Source organism: Pseudophryne corroboree, chromosome 11 (assembly GCF_028390025.1).
Source record: "Pseudophryne corroboree isolate aPseCor3 chromosome 11, aPseCor3.hap2, whole genome shotgun sequence".
NCBI lineage: Eukaryota > Metazoa > Chordata > Amphibia > Anura > Myobatrachidae > Pseudophryne > Pseudophryne corroboree.
This window is the reverse complement of record NC_086454.1, coordinates 311097131-311115306: the sequence shown is the minus strand read 5'-3', so window position 1 is coordinate 311115306 and position 18176 is coordinate 311097131. Positions and strand designations below refer to the sequence as shown.

The 18176-nt window shown below is 47.5% G+C and overlaps 1 protein-coding gene across 1 annotated transcript in view; it reads left to right on the top strand.

Moving 5' to 3' along the window:
• Nucleotides 1-18176, top strand: part of LOC134968772 (BTB/POZ domain-containing protein KCTD19-like) — a 175182-nt gene that overhangs the window by 132250 nt on the left and 24756 nt on the right. The window contains exons 5-11 of the mRNA XM_063944259.1: nt 2120-2254; nt 3119-3332; nt 4101-4261; nt 4927-5030; nt 5904-6046; nt 8485-8568; nt 8712-8766. Of these exons, the coding sequence (XP_063800329.1) occupies nt 2120-2254; nt 3119-3332; nt 4101-4261; nt 4927-5030; nt 5904-6046; nt 8485-8568; nt 8712-8766 (896 nt within the window). The remainder of the gene's footprint in view (nt 1-2119; nt 2255-3118; nt 3333-4100; nt 4262-4926; nt 5031-5903; nt 6047-8484; nt 8569-8711; nt 8767-18176) is intronic.

Genomic DNA, 18176 nt, shown 5'->3' with positions numbered 1-18176 from the left:
GGATTACCACGGATGTCACACACACCCCTCCCCGCAGGGGGGGCGCACTCCTTTCAGAGCCGTTGAACTCCCACTGGGAATTGCTTGCCAATCAACGTCCTGGAGCTTTGAGCAGTTTACAGACCTCTTACTCTGTCACGGGACATTCTCCAGGGCAAGCCTGTCCAAGTTCAGTCTGACAACGCCACTGAGGTAGCGTACCTCAATCATCAGGGAGGTATTCATAGTTTGTTGGCAATGCAGGAAGTGGCACAAATTCTCAGATGGGCCGAACGTCATCTCCTGGCCATCTCGGCGGTGTTCATCCCAGGGATCCTCAACTGGGAAGCGGACTTCCTCAGCTATCATGACATACACGCCAGAGAGTGGGCACTACACCCAGAAGTCTTCCAGCTCCTGGTGGACAAATGGGGCCTACTGGAAGTGGACCTCATGGCATCACAACACAACCACAAAGTTCCTGTGTACTGATCCAGGACCAGAGACCCTGAAGCCACCTTCGTGGACAATCTGGTAGTGAAGTGTATCTTCAATCTGGCGTACCTCTTTCCTGAGGTATCCCTCCTTCCCAGAGTTCTTCCCAAGTTTACGTAGGAAGACGTCACCTGCTGTTGTTAGTGCCAGCCTAACACAGGCGCCATTGGTTCACAGATCTCCAGAGTCTCTCCATAGATGCTCCCTATCCACGTCCTCTGCGACCAGACCTGTTGTCTCAGGTTCCCTGTCTGCACCCAGACCTGGCATACCTGTCTTTGACGGTGTGGCTCTTCAGTCATCCCTACTAAACTAAGGTCCAAAGGTTTCTCTCACTTTGTGATTCAAATAGGTTCAGGGCATGGAAGCCTGCCTCAGCCCGTATCTTCTACCATGTTTGGCACGCTTACTTCCAGTGCTGTGCTGCAAGACGATATGACCCTCTGGTTTTTCGGGTTTTCAGGGTCCTGGCATTTCTCAAAGCTAGATTGGATCACGGACTCCGCCTGGCATCTCTGAAAGTGCACGTCTCTGCTCTCTGTCTGGTTCAAGCGAAGAATCACTCCACTGCCTGATATTCACACCTTTCACGGTGTACTTCGTATTTAACCTCCCTTTGTCCCTCCAACGGCTCTGTGGGATTTGTCGGTGGTTCTCAGTAAATACAGTGGACCTCAAATGGCTGATGACGAAAACAGTTTTTCTTCTGGCTATTGCATCTGCCCATTGGGTGTCAGATCTAGGGGCGCTCCCCTGTCGTTTCCCCTTTCTGATCTTTCAAACGCCCAGAGCTGTCCTTCGGACCCGGACTTGCTACCTCCCCAAGGTGGTGCCCAGTTTCCACCTTAAAGAAATCGTGGTTCTGGCCTTCCAGTCCCCTGACTTCTCTGTGGGGAAGGCCTCCTTGGATGTGGCCCGTGCTCTTCTGATTTACGTGGATCATACCAGCTCCATCAGGAAAACGGATTCCTTCTTTGTCCTATATGGGTTCCACAAAAGGGGCTGGCCAGCTAACAGACTCTTGCCAGATGGATTCACATGACTATCTCACAGGCTTACACGCAGGCTGACCTCTCTGTGCCGGATACAGTCTCTGCCCATTCTACTCACTCTGTGGGTCCTTCGTGGGCAGTCCGCAGTGGCAAGTTGCTGAACAGCTGTGCAAGGCGGCCACGTGGTCTCCTGTCCACACCTTTCTTAGGTTCTATGCCTTTGATACATTTACCTCTCAGGATACTTCACTTTGACGCCAAATTCTTCTCTCTGCTCAGGAGCGTCCTCTCCCTTAAATAACTGCTTCGGGACATCCCCAATGTCTTCTCTGTGGAGCCTATAGATCACATAGAAAAAGAGTTAACAAAGGTAAGTTTTACCATAACTCTTATTTTATAGCATGTGGGGGAGGGATGTTTTTTAGTGTGTGTGTGTGTGTGTGTGTGTGGTGGGGGATGGATGACTTACAGAGTGTGTGGGGGAGGTACAATTTATAGCATACAGGGGCTGTATCTTTGTTCATTTCATTTATCACATTTACTGTGTGTGTGTGTGTGTGTGTGTGTGTGTGTGTGTGTGTGTGTGTGTGTGTGTGTGTGTGTGTGTGTATAGCATGATTGTGTTACTGCCTTGTGATTCTGATTTCCTTCAGGAAACTTTCTTCTTACTGGGAAGTTTTTGTTGCCGGAGAATTTCTCAAAGTTTGAGGATTTGGAAGCAGAAATTAAATCGCTGGGAATTCCAGGCGTCCTACAGGCGCTCCGAAGTGAAAAAAAGAAATCCTTAGGTATGTGCAGACACCATCCCTGAGTGTTGTTCAGACTCCTGTGCCGCTGCATATGGCAGAATGAAAGAATGTTATATCCCCCCGTATCAATGCTGCATTCCAGGGTTGTAACACACAATTGCCAGGCCCATAGTAAGCTCTTTTGCAAATGTAGCCAATGAACAAAACTTTTAGACACATACAATATAGCTTACATTATAAAGTTACAAGTCGTAACAGTCTGAAAACTTATTTTGGTAATGCAAATGCTGGGGTGTAGTATTGACTGGTCTACTACGCTTGCCCGACTGTCAGGATCCCGGCGACCAGCATACCGGCGCCGGGATCCGGAATGCCGGCAGCGGAGCGAATGCAAAAGAGCCCCTTGCGGGCACGGTGGCGCAACGCTATTTATTCTCCCTCCAGGTGAAAATAGTTGTCGGTATCCTGGCCGTCAGGATCCCGGAGCAGGTATGCTGAGCGCCAGGATCCGTACAGCCGGGATATCAAGTGCCAGCCGTCTTGACTATGCAGAGCTAAGAGATGCACTGTGAGATTTGTGTCAGAAAATAAAGATCCAAGCCAGGAGTATTGTAGAGGTGTGGGGTAGAAGCCAGTTTTATCAAACATTAATTGCTCACTTTTTTTCTTGTACGTTATTGGAGTCCATGATTATATAGGTCCAAAGCCAAGCCCTATTCTGTCCCTGCTTCCTCTTCCTGCTAGCTCACTACCGTTTACACAATGGACCTGGGCTCATGGCTATTGGCGCTAGGACCACGACCGCTGCCCACCTTTCTATATGAAAGGAATTAGCCATTAAATAGCAGCCGTAGAGTATGGCAGAGATTGGAACCTTCTTAATTGTTGATCTATTGCTTCTAGGAAATCACAGCTACAGAAAAACAGGCATACCGGTGAGCTCATCCTCCAGTAACTGTGTGACTGGAGATAAGCTAGAAAAGCCTCTGTACACGATGGCCCTGGAGCTGCTAGCCAAGTACCCAGACTCCGCACTAGGACAGCTGAGCATAGAGAGCAGTGTAACGGGCAGTAAGCTGTATATCACTGGCACCGGGACCCTCTTCCAGCATGTCAAGTATGTTCTAGATACCCCTAGTCTATGCAGTAGCTGGTGATGACTGTCAGTTATGAGATTGGAAAGTGTTTGTGTAAATCAAATATAAGTCATTTAAAGGACCTTTAATATCCATGTGCAGGTGTCAGCCTTCTCGTCCAGAAATCAGGATGGAAAAGAGAAATACTTGCGGCTGTTGTTCACCTAATGGGGTACACTGGATGCCCTCCCTCGCTCCTTCTGTTCAGTTCTGTTATTCAGCTAGGCCTTCTCTCCTCTCCTTTTACTTCACTTCTGTACTGGAGGCTTGGGCATCCTGGGCACTTACCTGTGATGGTAGTGACCGGGTCCCCCCGGAGACATCTCACGCTGTGGGACAGACTCTTGGTAGTTTGAGACGCCGGTGCAGCATCTCTGTAGTCTGATCCAGGGCATCACTTTGCCGCAAGATGTCAAACAGTGAAAAATAGAAAAAATCTAATTCCTTACATATAATAGGCTGCCTAATGCAGCCCCATAGGGAGTACCCAGCTCCATCAGGTACTTAGAGCAAACTATGCGGCAAGTTGGGGGCATAGCGGGGGAGGGGACTGAGTGCCAAGCTTCCCACACCACTTGCTATACCCCAGTGTTCCAGTGCCCCCCCATGGAATCAGAGAAAAGGATTTAATGTAATGTTACTCTTTTATATTTTGATAAATACCTTTTCACTCTATGTTTAATTATTATTATATAGATGTCTGATTTATTACTGAATCATACTCATACTGCTTCTGCAAATGATGGCAGGAATTGGTTGGGAACCTGCAGACTTCCGCTGACCTGCAGCCCTTTGGAGATTCATGGTTTATGTACGTACCTGGACAAAGGTGATATTATATACCAGCCAATGAGAGAAGCGGTGAGATCTTACCTAAAGTGCAGGACAGGTGTCGGCCTTGGAAGAGTGTGTAAGTGCAATGGATTACAGTATCATTTTACTAAAGTACTTTATTTGCAAAAGGAACTGTTCTAACTTCATACTGATCACTATGCGGTCTATTCAATTAACCCGACAAGTTGGAAAAACGTAATTTTCCAACTTTTTAAGGTCGAGAAAATACATGGATCGGCGGATTAGCCGCAGATCCACGTATTTTGTCGAATCTGCTGGCATTTTCAACAGGTTTTTGGCCCGTTTTCGACAATGCCATTTCGACTTTAAAAAAAGTCAGATCGGCATTGTCGAAAAATGGGCTAAACCTGTCAAACGCCCGCAAATTGAATACTGAAGTATCGGATTCTGTCCGTCGGAGAGGATCCGACACTAATTGAATACTGCCCTATATCTGTGTTCGATAGCTACTGAGTAATCAGAAAATCATATTATCTAACCTTATTAAGAGGTCTGGTGACTACGTATCCTAGATGTCTACTTACCTTCCAGTCTGACATCATCTGAGCAGTGGTGACATCATCGGCTACCAGAAGTATGTGGGAGGCAGCTTCTAGGGAATTAAGTGCTAGTCATGTGTTTGTGTAGTAATCGCCCAGGTTACATGGAGACGCTATGTCTAGCAATTGTCTGTTCTAGAGTTAATTTGGTTTTATGCATGTTATATTAATCTATACCTAGGTAATAACTGGACAGCTAATGTACAAGAGTTCCGTTCGCAGCAGATTGTCAGGGTCTATGTTGGCACCCACTGGTATGCCACGCACTTGAAAACTCTGCTTAAGGTATAGTAAGATAGAGACCCAGTTCTGTAGTGGCTGGTTCCAGAATGCTCTTGTCAATGTAGTACATCTTACACTCCTCCCAGACTTTTACTGCTGCGAAGCTCTCTAGCACTTAAATTGTCAGATGTTTTCTTATAAAATGTTCAAGACTAGTCTTTCCATAACTAAATATGGGTAGAACCTAAAGTTAGTAAGAAGCACATACACCAGTGGCAAACGCAGGATTTCTAGAGGGGAGTTTCCTAACGCAGCCCATAATATCCCACTCTGTAGAATACTGGAGCAAGTGCAGGAGTCTGGGGGAGCAGTAGAAGAACCCAGTAATGACCATGGACATAAATGTAAACATTGGTCTTTTTATACACCGCATACTGTATGGAAAACAGTATTAATATTTAACACTATAGATGCAGAGTATGGCACTTTCTAAGCACACATTCTCCCACATCATTGTAAGGCTCCTGCCTCTTCTTCCTGGTAGCTACTCTCTGGTCTAGTGCACTGATTGAAGATATACACACACACACACACACACACACACACACACACACACACACACACACACACACACACACACAGCAAACTTGGTAGAAGAAGTGGCTGCCACTGGTCATGTCCCATACACTGCATGATGTGGCGGCAGCTCTAGTAGTTGTATTATATACCATTGCTATTGTCACCATTTGATCCACTTGCCAAGAGGAGGGGGGTTTCCAGGCAACCGGAAACCCCCCCATGCGTTTGCCTATGTACACAGTGGTTAAACTGGTATAGAGGGTTCGTATCAGGAGCAGGTTTGGTAATATCACCGTTTAATAACTTGTACTGTAGCTGTGTAATGAATAATGATGAATCCAGCTCTTTTCTGTTCAGTATCCTGAGCTGCTGGATAACCCCAGGAAGACACGCTGGATCTCTTTTGGATTTGCCTTATTGGTGAATGGAGATGGACAGATGTTCCGGCACATCCTCAACTTCCTTAGACTTGGCAGCCTCCTCCTGCCCTCTGCATTCACGTGAGTACCTTGGCTTCCGCTTGATGTGCACCATACTGCTACGCTCGATAAACAATTGCGCGAGTTACAACTCTGGGGCGTGACTGTGTATGAGTGAAGTGTAAATATAATATACAGTATGTAGAATGACTGCCAGGAAGATATGGCTCCTACTGACAGCGGAGAAAAGAACCCGCCTCAAGGTTAGTACAGCGGGATTGGGCAGACCTGTCGTAAGCCTGGTTCTAAACTGCTTGTTCGTTATAATGTTAATCTGAATTATGATGATCAAAACTCAAAATGTATGGAATGGTTTCACCTTACAAAGCAGATGCAGTCTGTGTATAAAGGATGAGTAAAAGGCGAATGATACCGGAGTAGAAAATGCTGGCTAGGTTGCAGCTGCTTCCATTTACTATGCAGAACGCTGGCACCAGTCATTTTTTCCATCAAACAGAGCCACTTGGCATTTGCCACTGCTAGGTAACCGTGTCAGTGTCTGGCACACGGAACTGGCACATCACATGACTCATAGTATGCTATAACATGAGGCAGGGCCATTTGATTTGATCCAAGTCTCACAGAGTGCAGAAGTCCGTTAAATTGAAGCGTTGGTTTACTAAAATGACTGCAAACGCGAAGGGCTGTATGTTTCAGGGTTCTATTTCTGTGATCTGTCACTATCTCTATACAGTGTAAGCCTGTGACCAGGGCCCTCTTACCTCTCTGTCTGTTACTGCTGTGAGCAGGGCCCTCTTACCTCTCTGTCTCTGTTTGTTATTGCTGTGAGCAGGGCCCCCTTACCTCTCTGTCTGTTATTGCTGTGAGCAGGGCCCTCTTACCTATCTGTGTCTGTTATTGCTGTGAGCACGGCCCTCTTACCTCTCTGTGTCTGTTATTGCTGTGAGCACGGCCCTCTTACCTCTCTGTGTCTGTTATTGCTGTGAGCAGGGCCCTCTTACCTCTCTGTCTCTGTCTGTTGTTGCTGTGAGCAGGGCCCCCTCACCGCTCTGTCTGTTATTGCTGTGAGCAGGGCCCTCTTACCTCTGTGTCTGTTATTGCTGTGAGCAGGGCCCTCTTACCGCTCTGTTTCTGTCTGTTATTGCTGTGGGCACGGCCCTCTTACCTCTCTGTCTCTGTCTGTTATTGCTGTGAGCACGGCCCCCTTACCTCTCTGTGTCTGTTATTGCTGTGAGCACGGCCCTCTTACCTCTCTCTGTCTGTTATTGCTGTGAGCAGGGCCCTATTACCTCTCTGTCTGTCTGTTATTGCTGTAAGCAGGGCCCCCTTACCTCTCTGTCTGTTATTGCTGTGAGCAGGGCCCTATTACCTCTGTCTGTTATTGCTGTGAGCAGGGCCCCCTTACCTCTCTGTCTGTTATTACTGTGAGCAGGGCCCTCTTACCTCTCTTTTATTGCTGTGAGCAGGGCCCTCTTACCTCTCTGTCTGTCTTTTATTGCTGTGAGCAGGGCCCTCTTACCTCTCTGTCTGTTATTGCTGTGAGCACGGCCCTCTTACCTCTCTCTGTCTGTTATTGCTGTGAGCAGGGCCATATTACCTCTCTGTCTGTCTGTTATTGCTGTGAGCAGGGCCCCCTTACCTCTCTGTGTCTGTTATTGCTGTGAGCAGGGCCCCCTTACCTCTCTATCTGTTATTGCTGTGAGCAGGGCCCTCTTACCTCTCTTTCTCTGTCTGTTATTGCTGTGAGCAGGGCCCTCTTACCTCTCTGTCTGTTATTGCTGTGAGCACGGCCCTCTTACCTCTCTGTCTGTTATTGCTGAGAGCAGGGCCCTCTTACCTCTCTTTCTCTGTCTGTTATTGCTGTGAGCACGGCCTTCTTACCTCTCTGTCTGTTATTGCTGTGAGCACGTCCCTCTTACCTCTCTGTGTCTGTTATTGCTGTGAGCAGGGCCCTCTTACCTCTGTCTGTTATTGCTGTGAGCAGGGCCCCCTTACCTCTCTGTCTGTTATTGCTGTGAGCAGGGCCCTCTTACCTCTCTGTCTGTTATTGCTGTGAGCAGGGCCCCCTTACCTCTCTGTCTGTTATTGCTGTGAGCAGGGCCCTCTTATCTCTCTGTCTGTTATTGCTGTGTTCAGGGCCCCCTTACCTCTCTGTCTGTTATTGCTGTGAGCAGGGCCCTCTTACCTCTCTCTCTCTCTGTCTGTTATTGCCCAGTCTTGTTTTATTTCTGTCAAGTGCAACAGAGTAAATGTTAATTAATAAATCTTGACGATTAAGCCTGTAGATTTAAAGTGATAATAATTTGAAAAGGTAAAACCAAGTTGGTTTTGCCTTTTTAAATATTCGTTGATTTAAATATACAGGATTAATCACAAGATTGCGCCAGTTCACGGAAATGAAACCCTTCCGTATGTATGCCCCTAGATCTCTACTTACTGAAATTTGTGAGAAAAAAGCTGCTAAATGATTTATGTTCTCAGCTGTTGCTGTATTGCAGAGAATGGAGACTCCTCTGTCAGGAAGTGAATGAGTTTAATATCCCGTCTCTGGAGGAAGCGCTGCAGGAGTGCCAGGCATACAGGTGATATTAGGGACATGACGCTAGTATAGTGTACATACATCCGTTCCCAGCTATTGAGCAATGACACACAACTGCTATGGCAGGAGTGTAATCCCTATACAAACCTGGCTGTATATGTGATAGAGGCAATGTTTGTTCTGCAGATTATGGCTAGAAAAGCGCGTGCCCACCGGGTGTTCAGAAGACCCCAAGCCTAAGGTGATTCCTGTGTATGATAGCTGTCTGTGTGTAAAGCACCATGTTGCACGTATTGTAATACAGGTTGAGTCTCCGTTATCCAAAATGCTTGGGACCAGAGGTATTTTGGATATGGGATTTTTCTGTATTTTGGAATAATTGCATACCATAATGAGATATCATGGCGATGGGACCTAAATCTAAGCACAGAATACATTTATGTTACATATACACCTTATTACACACAGCCTGAAGGTAATTTTAGCCAATATTTTTTATAACTTTGTGCATTAAACAAAGTGTGTGTACATTCACACAATTCATTTATGTTTCATATACACCTTATTCACACAGCCTGAAGGACATTTAATACAATATTTTTAATAACTTTGTGTATTAAACAAAGTTTGTGTACATTGAGCCATCAGAAAACAAAAGTTTCACTATCTCACTCTCGCTCAAAAAAGTCCGTATTTCGGAATATTTGGATATGGGATACTCAACCTGTATATAAAACATAGGGGCTAATTTAGACCTGATCGCTGGTGTGCGAAAACACAGCAGGCGATCAGATCTGAATTGCGGTGCATATGCACCGCAATATGCAGGCACGATGGACCGCAGCAACCGAGATCGCCAGTCAGCGACAGGATGGTTCGAAATTTCCGAACGCACGGGAGATCGCAAGGAGATTGACAGGAAGAGGGCATTTGTGGGTTTTCTGGGAAAAACGCAGGCGTGTCTATGCGTTTGCAGGGAGGGTTCCTGATGTCAATTCTAGTCTCGGATAGGCTGATGTGATTGCAGCAGCTGAGTAAGTCCTGGGCTGCGCAGAGACTGCACAAAATCAGTTTGTACATCTCTGCTACACATGCGATCGCACACTTGCACAGCTAAAATACAATCCCCCTGTAGGCGGCGACTATCTGATCGCAGCAGTGCACAAATCACTGCCTAGCAATCAGGTCTGAATTACTCCCTAATGGGCCCTACACACATGCCGATATCACTGCACGATATGAACGATCTCGTTCATTAATGAACGAGATAACGTTCATATCGTGCAGTGTGGAGGCACCAGCGATGAACGATGCGCGGCCCCGCGCTCGTTCATCGCTGGTGCTATGTCGGCTGTGCATGCAGGCCAATATGGACGAGATCGTCCATATTTGCCTGCAAGTCTACGGAGCCGGGTGACGGGGGGAGTGAAGAAACTTCACTCCCCCCGTCACTGCCCCCCGCCGCCGGGTCGCCCGTCGCCCGTATCGGCGGTCGGGCAGCTCGGCTGCACATCGCCGAGTGTGTAGGGCCTATTAGTTATTTCTTCTTATTTTCCAAAGACCATCCCAGGTTTCTGATATGAAGTTTGACAAGTTTGTTGTGGCCACATCTGAGCACTGCACATCCCTTCTCTCTGAACAGGGAGCAGTCAGCAGGGAGACCCAGCAGTTACTGTGTCCGATAGGCGGCACTTCATGTTAAACCATAATCTCAGAGAGTAACATCAAATATGGACAATGTGGAAGGGGATACTTGTACAGTGAAATTATAGGAATGAATATTCATATGTGGGGATAACAAGTGATGGTTCTAATGATCCTCATTGGTTGTGCAGTGGTGGATTGTGCCACTAGAGATATTTCCAGCCAGTCCAGCAGATGAAAGATTTGTTCTGAATGCTTAGCATAGAGCAGGGGTAGCCAACCCTGGTCCTCAAGAGCTACCAACAGTTAACGTTTTCCCAGAGCCGGCCCTAACCAATATGATGCCCTAGGCAAGATTTTGACTGGTGCCCCCTAGCACCACCGCTGGTTCCGCCTCTGACCTTGCACCTCTTTCCCAGCACTAGCACCCCCTCACCCATAGCAGTCCTTATTTTGGTGTTTGTACCCCCTATATTTTAAATAGGAACAGTTCACACATTTGGCACACAGCCCAAAAAGGGGTGTGTTTTTGCTGGCAAGGGGCATGGCCACACAATAGTAACCCCAAATCCATTTATGCCACACAGTAGTGCAACTTTATTCACATTTTATCATGCAATAGTGTCCATAATTCATATTACATCCCACAGTAGTATCACTTTACCTTATAAACGTTACTCCTCACAGTAGAGCCCCTTATTCACATTACATCACACTGAATTGCTCCTTATTCACATTACACCACACCCTATTGCTCTTTATTCACATTAGACGACACAGTAGTGCCCTTTCTATACGCAACGCCGCATAGTAGAGCACCTTATACACATAATGCCACACATTAGTAATGCATTTATACACAATTCCACACAGTAATGCCCCTTACACATATGAGACACCTTATTAATGTCCTTATAAACATAATGCGCCTTACACATTATGACAACCTTTATTAATGCCCTTTTACACATAATGTCCCTTACACATATGCCCCACATTATTAATGCCCTTATACACATGATACACATAGTGCCCCCTACACATTTGCTGCACATTATTAGTGCCCCTGTACACATAATGACACACATACAGTAGTACCCTGTTACACATATGCCGCACATTATTAATGCCCATCAGAATCAGCTTTATTGGCCAGGTGTACTCACGTACACTAGGAATTCTTTGTGGTACAATGCATTGCCAAGCAGCAACATGAAGGGGGAATACATAGCCTAAGTAGGGGGTAGAAAACATAGCGTACATTACAAACATTACACGTATAAGTTGATACTGCACATTGCAACTGTACAATAGACTCGACATATTATACATGCAAGACTAAAAACGAAGGCTGCTTGGCAGAGCAGCACCGAGGCAGCCATCCGCGGCGCCAAGTAGAACTCAAACAGTGCACATAATACAGAAGATTTAAGTATTACATCAAAAGATAAACCACACAGACAATAGAAGAAGAAAAAAACACACAGAAACAATAATGCATGATTGGTGTAGGCATTTTGGGTAATAACCTCCAGGGGCAGTGTATTCCACCCTCACAAGGTACCAGGTGCGGCAGCCATCTTAGGCGCACTGCGTAGGATTACCCAGGGTGGAATAGTCCACCCCTAGAAGAGAACACAAAATGGGGAGATTGCAGAGTCCTTAAGTTCAGAGTAGGGTTCCAACGAAACCACTAGGTCCATGTATTTTTCATCCATCCACAAGCGCACCAGATAAGGCAGCCATGTTGGGCGCACTACGAAGGTTACACAGTGGGAGATGAGCCATACAAGGGCCATATGCATGTATGGGAGAACTGACACGTGGTAGGAGTATGATGTACCCTGCATGGAAAGATCCAAATGAATCAGACCCTGCCCATGGAGGAACCATCCGAGGCAGCCATGTGGGGCGCACTGCGTATGTTACTGCTGGCAGGGTGTGCAACCAATGGAGGTACACATTACAGGAATAGCACACAGTGGGTGGAAGTACCCTGTAAGAAGAAAGAGAAGAGAAAAACACATTTGCAGGAAAACTGTACTAACATTATTTTATGAAAAAGATAAATGTCCTGGTCTCATGAGAGCAGTGCGGGTGGGTGTGAGAATGTGGGGTGCACACTAATGTCAAATGGAACTGACCCAGCAAAGTTTGGTCCTGGTGCGCACACCCCTCAGTTCCCTGCTCAGCTTGAGGGGTAGTCCTGGGGGGCAGTCATGATGTTCTTGGACAGAGGAGTAGTAGGCATTGGTCCTGGTGTTCTCATGGCAGAGGTGAGGAGAGGCCACATAATGGTCCTGAGTTGCAGTGTTTGGGGAACTTGTTTAATTAAAGATTTTAGCGTAGTCCAAATCCAGTTCAAACTCCGGTTCTAAGTTCATTCTTAAAACACATTCTTAACAAATGCATTCTTCGCAAATGCAAGCAGGCCAAGTCCTGACTGCAGGCCTTGATAATATACACATAATGACACACATAGTGCCCCTTACACATATGTTGTACATTATTAATACATTTTTACATGACACACATAATGCTCCTTATACATATTCCGAACACTACTTCACAACCAACCCACTCACATACACAGCACTCACACTGCCACTAACACTGTGACCTCTGCCTCTGCTTGGATACAGATGTGTCCTCATAAATCTTGCCTCAATGCTAACGTCGGGCATACCTTTTTTTTAATGAAAATGCATCTTATTTGCATTGCTATGTGACTAGGATGCACACACAGCTTATGCTGATTAAAATGATATGCAGCATGCCTATATACTGTGTGAGACTGTGGCTGTATCTGCATATGAAATGCTACACACAGAATATAGGCATGCCGCATATCATTTTAATCAGCAGAAGCTGCTGATGCCCCTAGGCATATCAAATGCCCTAGGCAATTGCCTAGTTTGCCTATGCCTATGGCCGGCTCTGCGTTTTCCAGGTCTCCTGACAGAATCACAAGTTAAGTAATTAGCTCCATCTGTGGTTCTTTTATAATGTCAGTGAGTAATGACTGCACCTGTGCTTCTGCTAGGTGAGCTGGAAAACGTGAACTGTTGGTAGCTCTCGAGGACCAGGGTTGGCTGCCACTGGCGTAGAGCGTATGTACATGAAACATAATCTACCAACACTCGGAAAGCGGCTGTGATATTTTGATTTGCACTTCCGTTCATGTTTGATCGGTCAGACTGTCCTGCAGCTGTTGTTAATTCTTACCAGTCTAGAGTGATAACGTTTTATCACGCTATGGTGCAAATGGTGCAAGATCTTTTGCACCGTTTTTCAGAATTGCTGGAAAATTCTCTAGTGTATGGCTAGCTTAAAGGGCTGAGTTTGCACCAGATATTGGGGGTCATTCTGACCCGATCGCACGCAGCAGTTTTTCGCAGCGGTGCGATCGGGTCAGAACTGCGCATCATTTCCAGCCTATTGATCTAGGTGTGATCATTTGCTACTAACCAACCTATAGTGCACTAAGCTAAGCATATTAACTTCGGAGAGGTTATGAGAAGTTTTAAGCTTTTTTAATTGTATTATGAATAGTGATACACCGGCCGTGTGGTATATGTGTGTAATGTATGTCTAATAAATGTTTTGTGTTTTTAAATTTACACTGATTTGGACAGCACTTCATTTTCTGTATATACAATTTGTTTTCTAGCGAGGTTAACAGTGACCTCATAGTGAAGCTGCAGCCCTAAATCAGTGCGGGTAAACCCCATAGGACTTTAGTGTCAGCGCCCAGGTATTCTTGGTTTTTTTGTTATCATGGAAGGCTAGATAAATGTAGACAGCCATTTCTCCACCTTCACTGCAGGAGGCAGCTTAAGTTATACTCCTCCTACCAGGAAGACACCAGGGACGTGCAGGCAGGGGAGGCAGTGCCTCCCCTGTCATTAATTATAACATTAAAACAATCTTCTTTATCTTAATGTAATCATTTTTCAGTTTAAATCTTGTTTAAATCGATTTAGGAGGCACTACGAACGGTGCCTCTCGCTGACCAGTATAAATGTCTGGTAGCAGGGGGAGGACAGGGGGCGGGGCCAAGCAGAGGGCTGTAAAAGCCCATTAGAAAAATCAGTGTAAGCGGCACCAGTGTGAGTGCCTCAGCGCAGGGACGTGCTTTCAGGCCATATGAAAGCACGCCCCTGACACTGAAGGCAGATGTGATTGGGCAGCAGATTCAGCACTGACAGTGGCTGTATCCAGTCACTGTCAGTGCCGTACAGGGAGGGAGAATGTCCGAGTCAAATACGCGGCGGATCCGGGGGCGGGGAAGCGCGCGGCCCTGTGCCCCCGTCATTTCTGAGACTCTTAAAAAAAAAAAAAAAAAAACACAGCAGTACCTGGCTTGAAAGAAGAAGCCAGCTTCGGTGCCCGCCACGTTGAAGGGGCTAATAGCGGCAGGAGGAGGAGAGTCTTTCCCCTCCCCTCTCCTCCGCTCCTGCACCGTCCAGCAGCCACAAGCGTCATGCGCGCTGCCGAGGGGCTCACTGACCATCAGCCCCTGGTGCCTGACTCGCCCGTACAGCATAGGCTTAGCTAACACAGGTAAAGGGGGTGCGGCTGCTACGGGGCCCCCGACCAGTCTTCTCAGAGCCCCTGCACCAAATAATGCTGCACCATGACTGGCCTGCTGTGAGTGATTGCCAACCATGGGCCATGCTTGGCACACCACTCCTCCCACCATCAGTGACGGACTGCGGCGGGTATCCCCTCCTGCCAGCTCCAGAGACAAGCCGCGCCGGGCAGCCCCCCTGACAGTCCCCCACAGATGGATCGAGCCATGCAGCCCCACAGACAGGCCGTGCCAGGCACCCCCCCCCCCCGACAGCTGCACAGATGTACCATGCTGGGTAGCCCCACAGACACACCGCGGCGGCCAGCTCCCTCCTGACAGCTCCACAGATGGACCACGCCGGGCAGCCCCCTCCTGACAGCAACTTGGCGAGAGGAGCCTATGGGGGTCATTCTGACCCGTTCGCACGCAGCGGTTTATCGTTGCGGTGCGAACGGGTGTGGAATGCACATGCGTGGCGGCCGCAGTGCGCGACGTTGCCCGGCAACAGGGATCGCCAGGTTACGTCGCGTCTTGAGAAGGAAGTGGTCGCAGAGCGGACCGCAAAGAAGATAGACAGGAAGAAGGCGGACCTGGGCGTCACCACAGCGTTTCCAGCCGTTTTCGGGGAGTGGATTTGAAAACGCAGGCGTGTCCAGGAGAACGGAGGGCGGATGTCTGACGTCAAAGCCGGCTCCAGCATCGCAGAGATCATCGCACAGGGTAAGTAGGTACAGGGCTAGTTTACGTCTGCTTGAATTTTTTTTTAGCTTAGCAGGACTGCACAACCGATCGCAGCCCTGCTATGCTAAAATACACTCCCCCATAGGCGTGGACTAGATGATCGCAGCAGCAGCAAAAAGTTGCTGGCTGCGATCAACTGGGAATGACCACCTATGTCACTACCGCAGCCGAACTCTGAAGCCGCTGCCTGCATGACCAAGGGAGAGGAGAGTACTCAGAGCCCGGGGATGGTACTATAGGGACGTTTCGGTCCCTATAGGACCATAATCAGGACCAGCTGCTGCTGGTCCTGATGATGGTCCTGTAGGGACCGAAACGTCGACTCAATATGCACGTTTGCACTTTTCCTTATGTTCTGTAATAAAAGATCAATTTTTTCACCTGGATTTTGAGTGCCTATCTACATTTTTGTATGTATGTATGTCATTTTTAACCCGGGCATCCAGTTACAGTGCCAGGATGCACTTGTGCCTTATTAATTGTTACATAGGATGTAGTAGGCTGCTTGCTGAGATTGGGAGCCCCTGCCTTTCTCTCTCTTTCTCTGTCTCTCTCACTCTCTCCCTTTCACCCTCTCTCCCCAGTCACAATAACTCCCCCTACGTCCCGCTCCTCACAATCCCAACGGTCGGCATGCCAACCAACAGGGACTATTGTCCACGACACCCATAGAGTGACAGTAGATCCCCACCACTGATCCCACAGCGTGGGCTTGTTGCACTCGCCCCCCCTGCCCATGCATGCCGGCATTCCGCTGCTGGAATACCGGCGTCTGTATGCTGACCACCAGTCACGCATACCACACCAGTGCAGAGAGAGTTAGATTTGGGGAAGGGTGTTCAAACTGAAATCTAATTTGCAGTGTAAAAATAAAGCAGTCAGTATTTACCCGGCACAGAAACAATATAACCCACCCAAATCTAACTCTCTCTGCACATGTTACATCTGCCCCACCTGCAGTGCACATGGTTTTGCTTATTAGAGAAAGATAGTGCTGTTGCGATCAAGTCTGAATTAGGCCCTTAGTCGGACGATGCCAGTTAACGCACCTTAAGCGTGTATTTAGTCACAGAAACCCAGAATTCTCATACTTAAATGCCAGATGGTTTGCACACGTGCTAAGGCAGAAAACAGCATCACGGCACTAGTTTAGTTGGATTCCTTCTGCCAACTCAGGAGGGGTGCGAGCAGAAATCCTCTATTGCGCTGAATTGAATCACCCCCATTGTCCCCTACAGATGGAGCCTTCTTTATCTTGGCTCTTTATGTGACTAGGAGTGCCCGCCTGGGCGCAGCTAGTCACTGTGAGCGTCTCCATCTGGACGGGTGTGTGCGCCCAGACGGAGACGCTCCCCATTTACTTTAATGGAGAGTGTCTCTGTCCGCTCCCCGACAGAGATGCTCTGAATGGGAAGCAGCTCGTGCACTCCCGGCGTGACTAGGTGGACGGATAGCCTAGTCACGCTGGGAGTGCCCACCTGCGACTAAGCAGGGTGAGATTAAAAGGCTCCATCTGTATATCGTGGATTTGGAGTTAGATTTTAAATATATTTATAATATAGAGGTCACTATTATGCTAGTAGGTTTATGTTTATAGCTTTTTGACAAAGGATTTTTTTAAATATATTTAAATATTTTCTTAAACCACACCCACATTAGATAAACCATTGTTGCAAACGTTTTGTTGCACAAATTTTTCCGTTGCAGTTTACTGGTAGAAAAGCAGGGGCCACATGCTTGTGTTTGCCCCCCCCCCCCCCCCCCCCCCCCCCCCCCCAAGCTAAAAGTTGCCAGCCCCTGAGTTTCAGGGCATGTGATAGCCACCATGGCTTTTTTGTTGTCCAGAAATTCCATTAATTTAATAGTGCCGCACCCACGGCGAACCCTACTCATTTTGTACACACACCAGCCAGTGCCTCACCAGCCACTGACCTCACCGCACGCCACTGGAAGGCACATACTCTAAGTTTCACCTGTTAGGTAATATCGAGGTAGATGCCATGGTGGTTCCTTGGCACTACCATCTTTCTACCATGTATCCTCTTACTGGTTATTGTGTCATTAGGATTTACGCAGGAGGTTCAGGAGTTGTCTAAAGTCTTTACTGCCTATGGACTGCGTGTTACGCCATAAGTTTTCAATTGACGGCTTTTAGTGGCTTGTCATGTTTATAAGCCATGTAGTGTCATAAAATGGCTATAAAATGTTGTAACGTTAGTGACGCATCTTATTTTGCCCAGTATTTTTGAGCTACGTGAGATAAGATTGCACCAGACTGAGGTCACTTATTAGAAACCATACATCTGGATTATGTGTGTGTGTGTGTGTGTGTGTGTGTGTGTGTGTGTGTGTATGTATGTATGTATGTGTATATATATATATACTAGGTGCTTCATCGCGCCCTACGGGCGCTCTTCACACCGTCGCAAGGGGCTACGCCCCCTTAACCCTTGCATGCCTTTCTGGGGTTCAATATTTGTGTTATATGGAGTATCACCTGCATTCCTTTGTTAGTGGTTAAATATTGCACAATGAAAGGGTGTGCGATGGTGAAGGAGGCGCAGCCCCTTGCGACGGCGTGAACAGCACCTGCAGACCACAATGTACAGAATGTAGCGGGTGCGGGGGGTACTGCGGATGGTGTCTGTAGATGCTGCGGATGGAGGGGGGGCGGAAGTGGGGGTGGGGCCCGG